Consider the following 16,777-nt stretch of genomic DNA (forward strand, 5'->3'; position numbering starts at 1 on the left):
CCTCTCTATTGATAAAGCTTGTTTGTTCTGCTACTCACTTTTAGCTTAGAAGTTCAGAAGCTTTTCAGATTGCTGCTTCTGGGTTTGTTGCTAACATTTCTGGTGTGAGCAGGTATGATGATGGGACAAACCATAGAATCATAAAATAGGTTGGAGGAAAGCACTCAGGGTCATTGAGTAGAAATCCTGCTCAAAGGAGGACTAGTGTGAACGTTAGTTTGAGCTGCATGGGGCCGTGTCCAGATGAGATTTGAATATCTCAATGTATGAGGATACAATGACTGTGGGAGACTGTATTGAAGGCTTTGCTAAAGCCAAACTAAGTGATAACCTCTGCCTTCCCATCATCCACAGAGCCCGTCTTATTAGAGAAGGCAGTCAGGTTTGTCAGGCACAGTTTACCCTGGTAAATCCAATGTGGCTGTTTCATGTGTCCTTCCTGCTTTTTATGTACCTGGAAATGGCTTCTAGAAGGAATTCCTCTGTGAGCTCCCTGAAAACAGAAGCAATAGCTGACTAGTATGTAGTTCACAAAGCTTTCCTTGTTCTTTTGAAGATGAGCATATATTTGCCTTTCCCAGGCACTGGAGAGGTCCCTGGAGTCCCACAACATTGTCAAGAAATAGAGGCCTTGCAATGACATCATTCAATTGCCTGAACTGCCTGTGAAACAGTCATGGCAAAGGTTGAGATGAAGGCAGTGCAGAACACCTCAGCCTCTTTTGAGGTTAGGTTCCGTGCTCCATTCAGCAGCAGACTTTTTCTTAATCTTGCTTTGTTCTTGTAGCTGTAGAAGCATTCCTCATTGATTTTTCGCATCTCTTGCCAGTTTTATTTCCATCTGAGCTTTCACTTTCTTCATTGCTTCCCTCTCTGGGCAGTGTTCCTCCTGCATAGTTTAGCCATCTTTCTGCCTTTCCATGTTCCTGGTTTGTGTCAGAGCTCCATCAGGAGACGCCTGTTCAGCCCAGCCTGCCCCTGCTCCCCCTCCTCAGTGTCATGGAAGGGTGATACTTGTGCTTTGAGAAGGTTTCCCTTGAAGGTCAGTTACAAACAATGAGTGCTCCAGATACACATCATGTTTTAATTGAAACTACAGTGTATGTAATTTGAGATAATTGGCCTTTGTGAGCACTTAGAATTGAATCCTTAAGAAAATCTTCACCTGACTGTTATTACCTTTGTACAAGAGCTATTACTTGTAGTTCCCTTTGCTGAACCTGTGATTCTGTGTAAGATTCTGCTATGTGAAAGTGAGAATACCAACTAAATTGATTGATTGTAATGAGTTTTTCTTCCTTTCATTTGCAGTTAATATCTTACATTATAGAATAATGCAATTCAGCTATTTGAAAAAGTTGGAATTTAAATGAATGTTTTAAAAGCTGAATCTACAAGAATTAAATCAGAAATATATTCTGAATGGCACATCCCAGGTCATGAGAAAATTACCTGTCTGTGTTTGTATGTGTATGTGTACATCTATATAAAAGTATATTTGGAGACGTGTTTGTCTTAAAATGCTCATATTAAGCTCTTTTAATGTTAAGCAAACAGCTGGTGCTGTGAAAACTCACATTAAAGAGTTTGATCATTAGAGGAAGTGCCATATATCAAATGGGAAATAATGCCTTGAAATAAATAAACCCATATGTATGCATTATCTTTTCTAATTGCTTGCCTTTTGCAAGTTGGACAGAAACAATAGTTAATAAATGCACCTCCACATGGTCTCAGCATTCACAAGTTGTTAGGCTGAATGAGACCATGCAGAGTCTGTGAGAAAAACATTTTCTGGAACAGTCATGTTGTTTTCTCATCCTTCATTCCTCTGATCGAAATGTATCAGCAATACAGTGATATTCCTGTGGGTGCAGTAGATTGTCTTCAAGTTATTTTCCAGCAAAATTTTCCATATAAATAAGTTTTTATTCTGTTATCCCTAAACAAGAGGAGTAAAGGAAATTACAAGTTAGCAGTGTGGGCTAATGATGCAGTAACTGATCGTTTTTGATTTCTTTGTGTGAGATGCACTGATTGCAGTGGGAACACTTTCTATACTCTTCCCAGCAGTAGACAATTACCCCAGGAATTGGCTTCTTTGCTCACATTTTGTTGTTGGTTGTGTCTTTAAAACTGCCCAGATACAAAGTTTCTTAAGTACCAAATCCATCTTTTGTACTTAGTTTTTATCAACATCTGTCCACCTTCGTGTGAGAGATTTTTGTGGCTGTGTGATGTTAGGAGGAGGAAAAAAGCTCCACGTAGTTAGGAATTCACAGGCTAAGTGACACATTTAAAACTGCTCATCATATGATGGCCAGTAGCCAGATAAACTCACAGGACCTCGAACCAGTCATCTAACCAAATATTCCTTGTTGGCCATTTAAGTTCATTGAGCTGCAGTATAGTGAACCAACCTGGAGCTGCAGGTAGAAGAAACAGAGTTTATTAACTGTTTGTTATTTTTTTTATCTGCTCCCATTTTATCCCCAGGCTTTTCTGACCATTTTTGCAGGAAATGCTATTAGAGCCAATGGTGTAGTGAGACAACAAAATAAAGTTTGCATCACTTTACCCCCCTCTACCTCTTAGAGTCCTCATAGTCCCCACATGGCTGTACTGTCTTGTTAACCTCATTGTATTCAAGGCGTATCACAAGAACTAAATAAAGCACTTGAGCATGGCGTCCCTTTGCACATGGAACATGATTCCAAATCAAGCCTGGAGGGGGAAGGAGGGAAGGGAAGGTTTATTCTTCACTTTGATGGTTACACAGAAATCCAAACAGAAGTAGCAGTGGGGTTTTTTTGGGTTGCTTTCTTTTTCTCTCTTTGCAGAAAAGTGCATCCACTGAATAATAATAATACGCTATTTATACTTAGTACTGTTTTGAAGAAGAGATGTTCTTTTAGATTTTATTGATTTAGTCCTTTCATTGAAAGTAAACACAAATTTCTGTTGTCCTTGAAGACAGTGACTACCTGATACATTTTGGTTTGATTTAGTTTCTGGCTCTTATTAACTAATGCTTAATCAGTTGCCTGAAGCAAGATGCCAGTTTGTTCTTTTCTGGTTTGGTTCTCCACTTTAACCTGCTCTCTCACAGAGTTTATATCACATGATCTGAAATATTTTTACTCTGTCACTTTGGGAATGTTTGTTTCTGTTAGGTGCTAATGTGTTTAAAAATATCCACCGGATCTGTCATGCCTACATTGGCAAATGGACATAAAGGTCCTTCTATTAGCTTGTGTGCTTTGTGGAAGTTGTATGAAATAGATACTTCAGCATTAGATAGGAAATGTTCTTTTCTCGTACAGATCTTAAACATTTCTGATTTTGTTTGCTCTCCCCTTTAATGCAGGTATTCTTAGAGGTGAATTTAGAGTCTAAAAACCATTGTTGTAATAATGCCTATAAGAATAGATAAATTTGAGGCAGTAACAGGCATTTATGGACATGGTTGTTACGAAAAGCAGAGAAGCTTTTTCCTTCAGTGAAGTGATATTTTTTTGTATCTGGTAGACAGTTTTATCAGTGGTGACTGCTTTCCTCATGTCTGTGTTAATGCAGCTCTTCAAGTAAGGAATTACATCTTTAAATTGCATTATAAATGTACTTAGGGAGAAAAGGTTGTATTCTAATAAGTAAATCTTAAAGCAGATGTGAGTAACTCATCAACTCTCAGTATGAGAGATGGGTTCTTGTAAAAGACCTGTGAAATAAACTGCCCTTTTGTATCAACACTGGCTATTGATTGATAGTTACTGCGTGGCTGGGATATTTTACCATAACCCTGTAATACAAGATGCAGAAAGTGAACATCTCTCTGAAATGAGAAGACATATGATTAGTAAACAGAACACTTGTTATTGGATGACCACTACCCTGGTCTTTCAAGATTTTGTAAGATTGATGCCCTGTACCAGACGAGAAATAGAACATTTGTTATGTTGCCTTCATAAGACGAATCTTCCACAACAGTGGATTCAGCATCTTGGGTATAAATGTACTTGTAAGACCTTTACTTCTTTATAACATTTGTTTGTTTGAACTTGGTTCAAAGTAAATTTTAAGCTCCATGACTCAGGAATGTTTTCTGTGGCTTTTTTGAAATGTCCTTTCAATACAGCAGGTCATTTGCTACAATACTGTAAATCAATGAATGTACAATACCTAAGTTATACATAATAAACATGTGATTTACTATCAAATGCAATACATAAGGTAAATTCCCAGCTTTCAAACTCATAAATTGGGTTTGTAACTCAGGGGTGGTTTAGAAGAAAGGCTTTATTCATTGTTTTCCCTCGTTATTTGTCTGGGAATACACTTTCCCCCTTCTGCCTAAAAAGTAACAGTTCTTTAATGTAGTCTGAAAGATAACAGTTTCTAGCTAGCAGGAAGCTATGAAAAAATAAAGAATAATGAGCAAGAAGTATTTTCTCCAGCAAAATTTCCCAAGAGATAGTATCAAAAGTGAAACACTGTGCTTATTAACAGGCAGTATATAGCAAGCCCTTCCTCCCCCCTGCCCAAAACCCCATACAAAGACCCTTTTGTAAGCAACCTCTTAAGTTCTTATCTGAATGTATACATCCAGCTACTGCTGAGGAGATGATTTCTTTTCCTGAACAATTCAGCAATTAGATGTAGGCTAGGAAAGTTTAAAAGTAATGGAATCAGAAGCAAAGGAATTCACCTAAGAGCAGTAACTCATCAACTCTATTAACAAGCTGTTAGTACTGGTAGATAAGTAGCTACTCTATTCATGGTGCAGAAGGTAAGGATGGCATTTCTCTTGGAAAATACGCAGAAGATGTAAAAATAAATAATGAAGAAATGGAACTGAATTGCAGTACACTGCATTTGCAAGCACTTAAATGTAGGCAAGTGTAAAAATAGGCAGTACAGTTAGAGTTGGGGTTTTTCCTGACAAGTCTAACTTGTGGTGGCGTGGTTGCCCTATAAAATGGGCAAACATGATCTAGACAAAACGGAAGCTAAGTTTCCTCATCTTGAAAAGGGAAACAGTTAAGAGTTTTCTTTAGAATTTTCCATTTGATGGTTTTAAACAGACTTTGTTTGGTGCTGATGGCAGCAAGTCCAACTGAGCAGTGTCATTATTCCCAGGCGTTATCTTAGAAGTTTATAGTATTTAAATGAAGATTTTAAGTCCTCATTGGCCTTGGCTTAGTTTTGAGATTTTGACTATCACAATACCTAACCTGTGAATCTAATCCAGGTGTTGAAAAATCCTTGTAAACCAGTAGATTTTATTACCTGCTCTAAGTGGCTCCCTTTGGCAAGATTTTAAGTCTAAAGCAGACTCTTCCATAGAGGATGTTTAACAGGCTGCAGATGCTTACATCTGCACCTAACCTATCCCTAAAATGCTCTCATGGATTAGGAGGAACCTGACTTCTTTCTATAATCTCCACAGGGATGTTTCATAGAGTCACAGTCTCATCATTCTGTTTGTTCATATATCATATTAAGATAATTTGATAATTTGAATCCATGTTTGTCTTAATCGTGATTTCAGAGCGATCACTGCATTATTGCACCTTCAATTAGCTTGCTGATGTTGTAGTAAATTATAGCTCATTCACTTCCTTAAATTTGTATTTGCTTGCTTAGCTCAGGAACATCCAAAGCAAGCTAATAGAATTGGATTATCCTGTCAAAATATAATATGAAGCATGAAGTGGAAGGTGTAAGAAACCTCAAGGAAAAAGTTGTGGATGGAAAAGTGTATCCCTTCAATGTTGGGGGTTTTTTTTACATCCATCATTTCTTTGGAGCATAATGCCACACAGCCTCTAGGACGCTTTCTCCTGACAGTCCCTCAGCCCTGTCCTGAAGGAAGCATGCAAACCCCAGGCAGTTTATTTTGTTATATAAATATTTTATATCAATATACACAATATTGTGTGGAATTCTCACAGCCTTTATTGAAGTTTGTCAAGAACTTCTAACCAGAAGCTTTGAAACCTTTCAACAGGATAGGCTGAGAAAAGATAGGCTGAGAAAGTTGGGGCTGTTCAGCCTGGAGAGGAGAAGGCTGCGTGGAAACCTCATAGCAGCCTTCCAGTATCTGAAAGGGGGCCTATAAGGATGCTGGGGTGGACTCTTCATCAGGGACTGTAGTGACAGGACAAGGGGCAATGGGTTCAAACTTTAACAGGGGAAGTTTAGATTGGATATAAGGAAGAAATTCTTTACTGTGAGGGTGGTGAGGCACTGGAATGGGTTGCCCAGGGAGGTTGTGAATACTCTATCCCTGGTGGTGTTCAAGGCCAGGTTGGACAGAGCCTTGGGTGCCATGGTTTAGTGTGAGGTGTCCCTGCCCATGGCAGGGGAGTTGGAACTGAATTGTCTTAAGGTCTTTTCCAACCCTAACTGTTCTATTCTGTGATTCTAACCCATGTATTCAGGGTTCTGCTGCTTAAAAAAAGTTCACTTTTTCTACTGGATTTAGGCTTCTATAGGAACAGACTTTAGAGATTTACTTTAAAGTGACTTTTTGATAAAAAATCTAAAGGGTTGTACTTGCATGATGACACAAGGCTTCACATGCCAGCATACTGATTTTGTCCTTGATCCAACAGATCACTTTGTGAACAAAGCAAGAGTTTATCTGCTTTGGGCCTTGGTTTCTCTTCTCAGATTGAACCTGAAACAGCTAACGTGTTTTGCTGGGGGGGGTTGTGTGTGGGTTTTTATTGTAATGTCAATAATACAGTTTTGTTAATATCTGTGTGGTATTTCAGCTGTGTGTCTTTCAGGAATAACCTGAATTAGGCATGCATGTTTATTTGGCTATCCAAATATTGATTTAAAGAAGATACTAAACCAATCCCAAGTCTGCCCATGTTAGGCGGATTTAGTGATTATTCAAATGTATGCTGTTAAGTAATTAAGATATATAGCTTTTCTTTGGCAGCTTTAAACTTGGTTCAGTAAACACCGACACCTCTTCTACCTTACACTGCTAGGCAGTTTTAAGTGGTTTTGCGACACAGCTGGTTGTGCAACGCCCCCATTCTCCCTACCTGAATATACAACGGCAGCTACACTTGCCAAAAATCCTCATCTGTAATGGCATGCCAGAGACGTTTCATGTCAGATGAGGCCTTGATGCATGAACCATGGGGCAGTATCCCAAACACCATCTTTTCTACTTACTATTTCATAACCACCCATCAGGAAATTGAATTTGTTGGCACTTGTTTAATACCAGCTCATTGCATCTCTTTTCCATTATTTTTGTAAGGATAGCAATGTATTTGCGTATGTTATCCTCCAGGGAATACTCATGGAAGATCTTTTGTACATGTAAACTGATTGCTCTATCTGCTGGATTTTAACTCTATTTCTGTAGATTAATTTCCAGTTAATCTGGGTTTGTTGTTCCTAATGAGTTATGACTGAAAAAGATTATATTTTATTTTTACTGGAACTTCAGTTCACATATTTTGCAGCTGCAGGGCAAATTTAGGGAAGGCATGGGGGATCGCAGGCAGCCTTCATTATTGGTGCATGACCGCTTTGTAGCCAACTGCATCTTTAATATCCAAGGAGGTTTGTGCATTACAGGTTTTCTTTCTTCTTGTTTTTAATAATTTACCTTTGAGAGTCTATTTACAACCAAGTTGGGGTGTGAATATCTGTTTCTGTCAAAACTTAAGATACGCACAGAATGAGATACACATTAATTTTTTATCTGCTTCTTAAGGAAGCTGAGCTATAAACTGGCAATCCTGAGTACTTCAGTGAATCCTAATAAACACAGGGGGGAACATCAAGCTATATGCCCCTTCAACTAGCTCTCTTAACAAGAGATAATATTCCTTGCTGAATCTATTCCTCTGCTAGGAGAGACAATAATTTAGGTTTGTTTTTTTGTCAATAGAAAACCCCCAAGACCACAGTTCTCTGTGTTTTTGATTTGCAGTTGAATTAGCAAAACTGCATGCTGTTATGCACTAAGCAAAAACAGAGGGTCATGAATAGCACATCAAAAAAAAAAAGGGGTTTTTTTACATTAAAATGTTTCTGTTGAGATTCACTTGAAAATGATTGCAGTTCTTGCATGCACTTGCGTGTTTTGAAACACTGAATCTAGATGAATACTTCTCAGAATGTTTTCCAAAGCCACTGGGAAGGCTTTTACTCTTAACTGTGGATTGCTTCTTGCTGTGTGACATTTCTCGGATTTGTAACTGTTGTATTAGTTTGGTTTTATTCTTTAACTAGGGAATAAATTTAGTTGTGCGGTGTATACCGATGAACACCATTATGTACTTTGTCATTGTTAAGCTACATTGCAAACAAAATTGCTGATTCCTCCCCCTCCCCTTTAAAAGCAATGCCAATTTCAGAGCTATTTTTTTTTTCAGTATTCAAACTGATCTCTACCTTTTTAGGTAATTTAGCCTGCAGAAGTGCACAGAAAGGCCATCACTGACATATGATACTTGAATATAACTTAATAACTCGAAATAGCACTGTTCTGTATTAAAAGAAGTCCACTGAAACACAGAAGTTTGGAAGAGAATAGGTATAGAGGAGTATAAAAGCATGCCCAAGAAAAAGAGGTGAAAGCATGAGATGATGTCCGGATTTCCTTTAACTTCAGGTTGGTAGAACCCAAATAACACTACTGCATGGCAGGCACAGAATCATGTCACCTTTGAATTATGAAATATTAGGCTCCTCCACAGTGTGGAGGTCTAGGAAGTGAGGAAATAGAAAATAATGAAGCCACATGAGATAGAAAAATAATCCTTTGCAGTAAAACAGTACAAAATTAAACTTAAGGGATTGGTGGTGTAATTCAGGCACAGCAAATGTTGTAGAAACCACTGTACATCTTGAGTCAAAATTCTCTTTATCTTTCTTTATGGTCATCTTCAATCAGCTTGGAAAAACTATGATCTAATTTATTAATAATATTAATTCAAATATAAAGTGTGCTTATAAATACATACGAATATTTATTTTGCATTCAGCACATAACCTGAAAGCAACTGGGACTGTTTCTTACAAATTATTAAGAGTCAGACTGCCTGATGGAGATTAATAACTGACAAGTACATTCCAGGTGGTTTGCTTCTGAGGTACTTTACAAAGGAAAGGGATTGCATGCATTGAACAGTGATGATGATTCAAATGCATTATCTTGATTGTTAGTGGATTTTTTGTTGTTGTTTCTTTTGTTTCATTTGTTTGTTTTTCCCCACAGTATTCGTTTGAATTGGAATGTAGATGAAAAGATATGTTAACTTTCAAGGAATGTGGCATAAAACTATTTCGGTGGGTAGGAGGTTCAAGAGAATTTGAGGTGGCAGTAAAGAATGCAAAGAATGCACTAAATAACCAGAAATACTAGAGCTGTTACCAAGCAGTTACCAGAGTACTCCAGCAAAGCTAAGAGTGGACAAGACATATTTTTTTCTCCGGAGTAACCCTTTTATGTTGTTATCAAAATGCTTTTTGACGCTCTATGTGCAGTGCTGCATTGCACTGTTAGTTCTCTGCTGCCCTTGACTCTCTCTTTGCAGTCTCTGGAAAGAGACTATATGTGAAGATACTCTAAGGCATTTAATTCCTGGAAGGAAATAAAATAGTAGTAATTGTGCGTTTTGAAGAAATAAGAATGGCCCATCTGCTATGCATCTGTATAAAGGGATGGGTGTGGATAGACAAAGATAGGTGCTTTCATGAACAGTTATCAGTATTTTCTTATCTTGCTGTTTTTCAGGAAGATTAAACCTTTATTTTGAATGGGGTTTGTTTGAATCATCACTAGTAGCCAGCATATTTTATGAACTTCGATCTGTATTTTCATATAATCTCCCTTCAGTTTGCAGTTGTAGGGACTGGTTCTAAGTGAATTTCCAGATACAATAACTTTAGAGCTTGTTTAGTTCAGTCTGCTGTAGTCTTCCTGTTAGAAAATGTGACAGAATCTGTGATCTAATCATAGTATGTCAATGGCTGGTGGGCTACTAGTTCAGCCATGACATTTCTTGTTTGCTTTCTCTCATAAGATTGTGAGCATTTACTTTCATTACAGCCTGTGAAGCTGCAGTAAAATGAAATCTCTGTCAAGTGTGATTGAATGTGCAGAGACAGAACTGTCCAGAACCAAAAAGGATAAAACATTGATTTTGTCCTTTAATTCTCTTTTCTCTTCTCTGAAAGAAAAGGTGTTTCCAAGTGCGATTGGTTATGTGATGGCACAGCAAATGCAGTTCTTGATCCAATTTTCAGGTGTGTGCACGAGTAACATCACTGGTGACTGTGGTATACTGCAAAACAGTATCAGCTATTAAAGAAGGGGCTATATGTAGTATTTTAGCTCAGTAAACACTTGAAATGGCTATGTGCATGCTGAAGTATGCTGTCCCTTGCTTGAGTGAATATTCTGTTCTTGGAAGCATTTGGTTGTGTTGGATTACCAAATCCTGATATAATTGATCTAACACTTAAAGGTCGTTTAGATAGGATTTTCTTTTGGAAGATACAGTTGTCTTCCTACCACGTACACAGTAAGACGAGTGGTCGTTTTTGCTTAGAAACATTTGAAACATCATTTTGGAGGAATTACATGGAACTGTGTAATAAAGTCTGACACAGATTTATTAAGGAAATTTTACTTGTGCAGTAGTGTTTTATTGTCTTGGATATTTACAAAGACATGCACAAAGAAACCTTCTGCTTTTGTATTTATGAACGTAAATGATTTTCCTTGGTTTTAAGGCATTATTAAATGCACAGGAAATAAAGTGAGCATTGATATGAAAACATTTATATGCCCTGTGCTTAGTAAGTCTTGACTGTTCAGCTTTTTGAGCTAAAACGTCATTAATGAACATGTGCTGTGTTAGTTCTGGTTGGTTTTGGATCCAGTATCTTCTTTACTATTAATAATACTTGTTGGACTTCATGCATTGAGCCTCCCAAAATCACCTGAAGCCCAGACCTATGGTACTCGTAGCAGAGGTTGTTAGTATCCTGTGAGTTGGAACGGGAGCAATAAATTTGTAGCTGTTGTGAATATAAATAAGAAAATTATCCCTAACATTTATCGTGTCTGTCTGTGGCATCAGGTGAAACTCCATCACGATGGATTTCAGTGGAGTTCTTCATGATAAATGAAACTTAGGGAAAGTGAATCTGAGGAGAAATTTAGGGCCTTGCGGAACAGCTGAAGGGAATTCAAGTATTTCTCGTTTTGGGAGTGTAAAGGAGTTACGAAGGTCTTTGTGAACACAACTGATGAGTGACTGAGATGGGTTTGCAGGTCCGGCTGCTTGGCGGCAGGGCCTCTGATGAGGAGAGGCCAGGCCTACGCTGCGCCGGACACAGCAGGATCTGGCCGGTTCTGGCCGGCTCCACCCCAGCCCCACCACAGGGCACCACTGAGCCCGGCACTGGAGCTCCTGGTGCCTCTGTGGAAACCTGTGTAGCAAAGAGCAACATCAGTGAGGGTTGAGAAGGACCAAGAGTGAAGGGCAGGAGCCCTTCAAGCTACAGGAGAAGAGGAGGAGCTCGGAGCAGCGGCTCCCTGTGGCCATGAGGAGACCACACTGGGGCAGTTGTGTCCTAATGGAGGACCCACAGTGGAGCAGGTGAAAAGTGTGAGGGGGAAAGCTTGGCAGGAACTGTAATGGACTGACTGCAAACTGCATTCTTGTTTGAGATGGCAGTCTTATTCTCTCCTGGCTGTACTGAGGAGGATGAGTGAGAGTGTGGCTGAGTGCGGCAGCCCACCACAGCAAGAAATCAGGATCGACCTCCTTTGGAAAAGAAGGGTGTCTTATGGACTGGATCGACACAAGATCATGGGAAGTGGTTGTTTTGTGGTGGGTTTTGTGTGTTTGTTTTAAGCTAGGTATGTTCTCTTGCATGGGTAGGTTTTAGTTTCATAGTCTGTGAAACCTATTGATTCAGAGACTTTAGATTTAGAGTTTTAACCTATGAATTAAACTGTTTTCCATTACTTTTGATGTATTTTGTGTTTTTACATGATCCAGACTGCTTTGCCTGTTTCAACACAAGTATTTGTAGCTTAAATGTTAGTAACTGAGCTTTGATTGCTTGTAATTAAAGTTCATTGTAGTGGGAATTTGGGCTTCATCCCCACTCATCCCTCCTAACAGCAAGATGCAGATTTAAGCTAGGTTTACAGTCTTAATAACAAAAATAAACCAAACCAAACTGAAAAAGAACAAATGAAAACCAACCATTTTGCTGCTGAAAAACTTGAATTTTTTTTCATTTGCCATAGCTATTTCAATTTTCATTTTTCTGATTATTTAATAGCACTTACGTATACAGGAAGTGTGGTAAGTTATGCTCCCTCTAAAATTTCTAAAGATGCTTGAAGTATTGAGTGCCAGTCCCTGGTTTTTTCCTCCCTTCATAGAATGTAATCATAGTATCTGTGCAAGCAAGGTTATTTTTGTTACTCATTCTGGTTTTCCTCAGTATGTAACACACCCATGTTCATTTTATCTAATGCAGGAGGTGTTAAAAGAAAACAACAAAAGAAAAGAAATGGAGGAGAAAACAAGGAGAGCCAAATTAGCAAAAGAGAAGGCTGAACAAGAGAGGCTGGAGCGACAGAAGAAGAAGCAGCAGTTGATTGATATGAACAAAGGTAAGGCATCACTTTTAGTAGAGAGATTTGCTAAGAGGAAAAAGAAAGTAAGGAGTAACAAACTGAAGGCTGTTCCTGATCACTATGAAAAATACTTGCTGTCTGTTTTGAAAACTGAGAATAAATTATCTTTTTCAGTGAAAATTCAGTTTTGTTTTATCCTACCTGATTGCGTAATTCCGTGTGTGCCGCGTGATACGTGTAATGTTCCTTTCGAGGTGTTTTGCTGGGAATTACTGGACTGTTTTCATTTGCAACAGTTAATTGATTTTTTTTTCATATGGATTAATTCCAAGAAGAAGAAGTATCTTCCCTGCTTTGCTGTTAATTTCATTCTGTAAACATCTCTATAATCAAGCTAGTGTGGCAATTACAGCCTTTCTTTTTGGCCTTGGAAGCTCTATGTTATAATGAATGCTCTCCCAACAGTCCTATGAGGAGCTGAAAAATGCAGTTGAGCTTGGAGCCTAAGTACAGAGTGACATTTCAGCATGCTAAAACACAATGTGTTGATCTTGTCAGCTGTGAGAATATTGTATTTTGCATGAGGCCACTCTAAGAGAGAGCAATGTAAGACAGTAGGAGGAGTTGGGTGGTCCTGATTCTGATGCTGTGCAGGTTTTCAGAACGTTGTAAAATCCAGGCTTTATTCTTTACTTTTGACTCCAGAGGGCAAGTAGAGGTGGTATAACTGTACATTGCATTGTTTAAGAGATGACTTGAGACTGCAATTTTTTGTTCCATTTCCACGAGATCTGCTGGTCGGACCTAGGTGTAGAACACTTGTTCAATTACATACTCATGGAAAAATGCTGTTTGGTTTTTTTTGTTATGACGAACGTTATGGAAGAGGTGATGATGAATTAACTTTGTGTAAGGATGATGTTGCAGCAAACTATGTTAATTATGACAAACTAACATAGTGCAATGCTGGAGATTGATTGGATGGGATTGATTGGGTGCCTTTCAAAGGCATATACACAGAATCTGTAAAGTCAGTTTATACAAGGATTAAAAATACTGGAGAAATATTAGACCAGGCAAACAGACTCATTCCAATGTTTAAGAGGATGAGTGTGGAGGTAAATACAGGGCAATAAAAACAAGGGAGGGATCCAAATTCCTGTCGCTGATGATGCGGCAGTACGAAAGTAGTGTCATGTAATACTAATGGTACTGTTTGGTGTTCCAGTTATTTAGAACATATTTCTGGCACATCAGAACATTTCCCAGAAAAGCTGATTTGTGTGTGGACAGCCAGTCCTCAGGGAATGTTAGTCAGCCAGCCTCCCCTTCCTGTTTGGCAACCATGTTTTTCTAAAACCTCCAGTTACACTTGTGTTAATATATCTTAGAACTGTATCATCTATTTCAGCATTGCTTTGTGAGACTGAATCCTATTTACAATGATTTCAGCAAGTAGTGCTGGTTTATCTTTATTGATATAGGTATGCAGGTGTCACAATACTGTGCTTTTTATCTGCCCCAGTAATTTCATAGTTTATATTTGGTAAAAATGGGCAACCCATATATAAATCTGCAAAACCAGAGAACTGGACAAAGTGAGAACAAGTTTTATTTACAAGTGTAAAATCCTTCTTCTGTGACCACTTTATATGTGCTATCAATTATATTTTAAGAAATCATAATTTAGATTTGCTGTTGTGTTTGGTCATTGTGATAAATTGTTTTTCCCAAATCTTCAGTCTTTGCATTCTGAGTTTTAAAAATGAGCTTATAGTAATGTTCTCTAATTTGAGTATGATGATAGAAAGCACATTATTTATGTGGGAATCTTTTAAAAATTCTCCTGTGTTTTTGTTCTTCACTTTGCCCCAAAGCATCTAAGTTTTGCTGCTTATTTGCTTGGTTTCTGTCGGTGTTCAGGTGACTTCCCCAGGGCTGGTTTGAAGGGTTTCTGCAGTGGTAACGTAAATCCTGTTATTTTTGGCTTTGCTTAAGGTGGCAGTGGCACTGCATGGACTATACTGCAGCATAAGTTTTAGTGAACAACTCCTTGGCTTCGTATGGATGACAAATTTTAATTTTATACCATATAAAGATTCTTCCAATAATTTCAGTTTAACTATAAACAATATACAGAATTTAAATACAGATGATAACATAAGTACATTTACTGTATTTTGTGAAGTTAAGCTCATGGAGACTTCTAATCCTTTCTTTCACCTTGTGACTAATTTTAGTTTGTTATCTGTCACCTGACAACAAATGTCCTTTCTAATATGGACTGGCACTTTCCTGTGAGTGGGGTAAGAACCACCTAAAAGTCCCATCGTCACCCTCTCCTCTACCAGTGTGCTTGAAGACATACTGAGAGAGGTTAATTGTAACTACCGTTCAGGACAATGTAAGCTAATGTGTTTTATTAGCTGTTGAAAAGTAAGCCCACTTAGGTACTGTTGTCAGTGGGTTGATCTGTGTTTAAGGGCTGTAGCAAACAGCTCAAAGTTACACCTTAAATCGTTTCAGCGCAGTTGGTGAGAGCCTCTGTCCATCTGTTAATTTTTCAAGCAGGTGAGGAGTAGGCCAAGCTTAGCAGTGATACATGTATACTGCTAACATCTTTCTTTTCATCATGAAAGACTTTTCGTATGGACAGATAAAACTAGAATTTAATTTTGCATTTGCATTTATTTTTTACTGAAACTAACAAATATGTGAATAACTGCACATGGCCAAATGGACCAAAACTGCAATTTTTAATGTTTCTAAACCAATGACACAAAATTATTTTTATACTTGTAAATTATATTGTCTAATACATTGAAATAGCCATATCACAACTCTATTGCCTGGGTCAGAGACAGGAGGATAGGTTTATCCTCACTGAACTCCACCACATTGATACTGGTTTTGCCAACTATTTTTTCGTTGATCCATCTATGTCCTTATGCTCATTGCTGCTTATATAAATAGTTCGTAAATTTGGCTAAGTGAATGTGACACAAAACACTTAGAGGAAGGAGGCAGATGTCCTCCCAAGCTGTCATTTTGACAAGGTGATTTTCACCCAAAGGGTGTTTTAACGTAACTCTTTCAGTCATTTCGCTAGCTGTATCTTCAAGAATAAAATTTTAATGCATTGCTCCAGCCTTTCAGATCAGAGTAATTGGGTTCCTACATTTTCCAGCCTTTTAGTGGGTAGTTCTCTAATAATTATATTTTGCTGTTACCTGGCTATGCAGCTACCTTTTTTTTTTATTTTTTTGTGGGCGCTGGAGAATCCAGATTAGAATTAATTAAATATTGCACTTAATATCTGCTTCTTAGTGTAACTGAGAAAGAAGAAAACTGCAGCATGGCCAGAATTGAGTCCTGTCCTCTATAGTACCTAGTTATGAAATAACCCAGAGTTGCTAATATTTTAAAGACCAGGTTACTCAGTTTGGTGAGTTGTGCTCTGTGTAACTGAGATGCCACATTAATACCATGTGTAAACTGATATAAATCCTGCTAAACATGCTAAAATATGTAAAGACGAATGTAAAAAATATAGGAAAGCCCTCAACTCCATGGAAACTTTGAGGTGATTTACACTGGACAGCCTCATACGAACTTAAGTAATTCTAAATCTTAAAGCACAACCACATTTCAAAATGCGTTTTGCATTTCATGCAAAACAAAATGGGCTGAGAGGTGACAAAATCAATGTTATACCTTTTAAACTAAGAAATTACAGCAGGAACTTACCCAACATGTATGTCTCTGCTTCAAGAAACTTCATTATATCAATGTGTCTGATTTGCTGTAAATAAGCAGAGTAAGACATACAGAAAGGTGAAGTGGTTGTCAGTTAAACAAAAATGAGCATTCAATTAAACTAAGATCTTTTGAGTCTATGGTTCTATTGGAAACAATTTCTTGAGGTGTAGTCAATGAATTCAGCATTATTTGGGGTAAAATTGTTGATACAGATGAGATGTTTTGGACAGCAAAGGCTATGTAATGGCTTGAGTCAAAGGCAACTTTTGTGACTGTCTATAAAAGCATTTTGATGGATGAGGCTTTACATAGTGGTCAACTTAATGGAAAACCTCAATCTCTGCAAAGTATTTTCAGAAGTTAACACCATTTCTTCCTATC

General features: G+C 38.0%; 1 protein-coding gene across 2 annotated transcripts in view; it reads left to right on the plus strand.

Moving 5' to 3' along the window:
* Positions 1-16,777, plus strand: part of DIAPH2 (diaphanous related formin 2) — a 231,741-nt gene that overhangs the window by 138,924 nt on the left and 76,040 nt on the right. For both annotated transcript variants that reach the window (XM_080624841.1, XM_080624842.1), the window contains one exon: positions 12,538-12,673. In XM_080624841.1, the coding sequence (XP_080480967.1) occupies positions 12,538-12,673 (136 nt within the window). The remainder of the gene's footprint in view (positions 1-12,537; positions 12,674-16,777) is intronic.

This window comes from Psittacula echo (genome assembly GCF_963264785.1).
Source record: "Psittacula echo genome assembly, chromosome: 8".
In the NCBI taxonomy this organism is placed as follows: Eukaryota; Metazoa; Chordata; class Aves; order Psittaciformes; family Psittacidae; genus Psittacula; species Psittacula echo.